At 60.6% G+C, this 1,592-nt stretch overlaps 1 protein-coding gene across 1 annotated transcript; it reads left to right on the plus strand.

Moving 5' to 3' along the window:
• Positions 1-510: 510 nt before the first annotated feature.
• On the plus strand, positions 511-1,573 carry LOC123254451 (troponin I, fast skeletal muscle-like; the record flags this gene model as incomplete). Its single annotated transcript, XM_044683472.1, has 3 exons — positions 511-999; positions 1,262-1,390; positions 1,484-1,573. Coding segments are annotated over exons 1-3 (438 nt in total), but the record flags the coding sequence as incomplete, so codon positions are not given.
• Between the last annotated feature and the right edge of the window lie 19 nt (positions 1,574-1,592).

Raw genomic sequence — 1,592 nt, forward strand, 5'->3', positions numbered from 1 at the left:
ACGCTGCTCAGACTCTCCCCGCCCCCCTTTTCCTCCATGTGTGCTCAAGCACACATGCCACACGCATGCTTGCACGCACATACACACGCCTGGCGAAAGTGAGAAAGTAGCCAGGCCACCCTGAGGGGGGAAGTGAAGGAGGAGAGGCCCCCCTCCAGCCCGCCTCAGACCTCCCCCAGAAGGCCCCCAGCCCCAAGCTGGGCCCTACCCAGCTCCTTCCCACAAGTGGCCTGAAGAGAAGATACAATGTATCTCCCCACCCATCCCCAGGAGGTACTTCCTAGGAGGAAGTGGGAGAAGTGGCAACAGTGAGAAGATACAATGTATCCCCTCCCCCACCCCCCATGATATTGACTTCAAATGGTAACAAAAGTAACAAAAGCATCCCAAGGACAGCCCCACCAGAGGAAACCTGCCCTCTGCCTCTGGCTATTAGGGGAAGAAGAAGGCCAGGAGCAGAGGCCCGCTGAAGCTCTGACTGCTTTGGGGGAGGGCTTACATCCCACCCCACTGGCTAGTGGCTGAGGGACCCTGACTCCGCTAGTCACTTTGCCTCTGTCAGCCTCAGTTTCTTCATCTAGAGAATGGGGTCATGCCTAGAGGGCCTCCCTTAGGTGACTCTGAGGCTCAAATGAGATGAAGGGAATTAATCAGTGGCGACCACCTGCCCCTCCCAGAAAATCACCTGCTCACATGACCTAGATTTTATTGTAACTTTATTTATCGGGTTCCCTTTGGCATCCCTGGCTCCCCTGATGTCAGACAGTGTTTAGCAGGAGGATGCTGAGAGAGGCTCTGGGCCTTGCTTTTTTCCCCTTCTGTGAAATGGGAGAGAAGCCTCTATCTCCACCTGACAGAGGATGGCTGTGGAGAAACTGGAGGCCTGGCAGGAGGGCTAGGGGAGGGCGGGGGCTGGGCAGGACCCCGACCCTAACCCTTTCCCTGTGCCCTCTGCAGAAAAGGAACAGGGCCATCACCGCCCGCAGGCAGCACCTGAAGGTAGGCGGCCCTCCTGGCCTCTCTTCCAGGGAGCCTGAGCCATTGGCCTGCTCTCTCTGGATTGGCCCTTTGCCCCCTGTGGGGGGGGTGTCCCAGAGCCCCGGGCTTCCCTGGGGTGGGGGTGAGAGCCTCGAAGGGTGGAGCAGAGAACAGGGATGGGTGGGGGTGCCCATGCTAGGGGCAGGACAGGGTCGAACTTAGAGTTGGGGGGCTCCTCCCACGGGGGTTCCCTCCCTCAGCTGCCTCTGTCCCCCCCTCCCAGAGTGTCATGCTCCAGATTGCTGCCACGGAGCTCGAGAAGGAGGAAAGCCGCCGAGAATCGGAGAAGGCCAACTACCTAGCAGAGCACTGCCCGCCGCTGCACCTGCCGGGGTCCATGTCTGAAGTGCAGGTAACCCCTGGCCCCTGGCTGCCACCCGGGGGTGCCCCTCCCCAGGCTGAGGCCAGGCTCTGAGCCCTGCCCTCCTCCCCCCCCCCCCCACAGGACCTCTGCAGGCAGCTCCATGCCAAGGTCGATGCCGCTGAGGAGGAGAAGTACGACATGGAGATGAAGGTTCAGAAGAGCACCAAGGAGGTGTGTGGGGGGCGAGGGG

The sequence above is a fragment of the Gracilinanus agilis genome, unplaced genomic scaffold (assembly GCF_016433145.1).
Source record: "Gracilinanus agilis isolate LMUSP501 unplaced genomic scaffold, AgileGrace unplaced_scaffold22458, whole genome shotgun sequence".
Lineage (NCBI taxonomy): Eukaryota > Metazoa > Chordata > Mammalia > Didelphimorphia > Didelphidae > Gracilinanus > Gracilinanus agilis.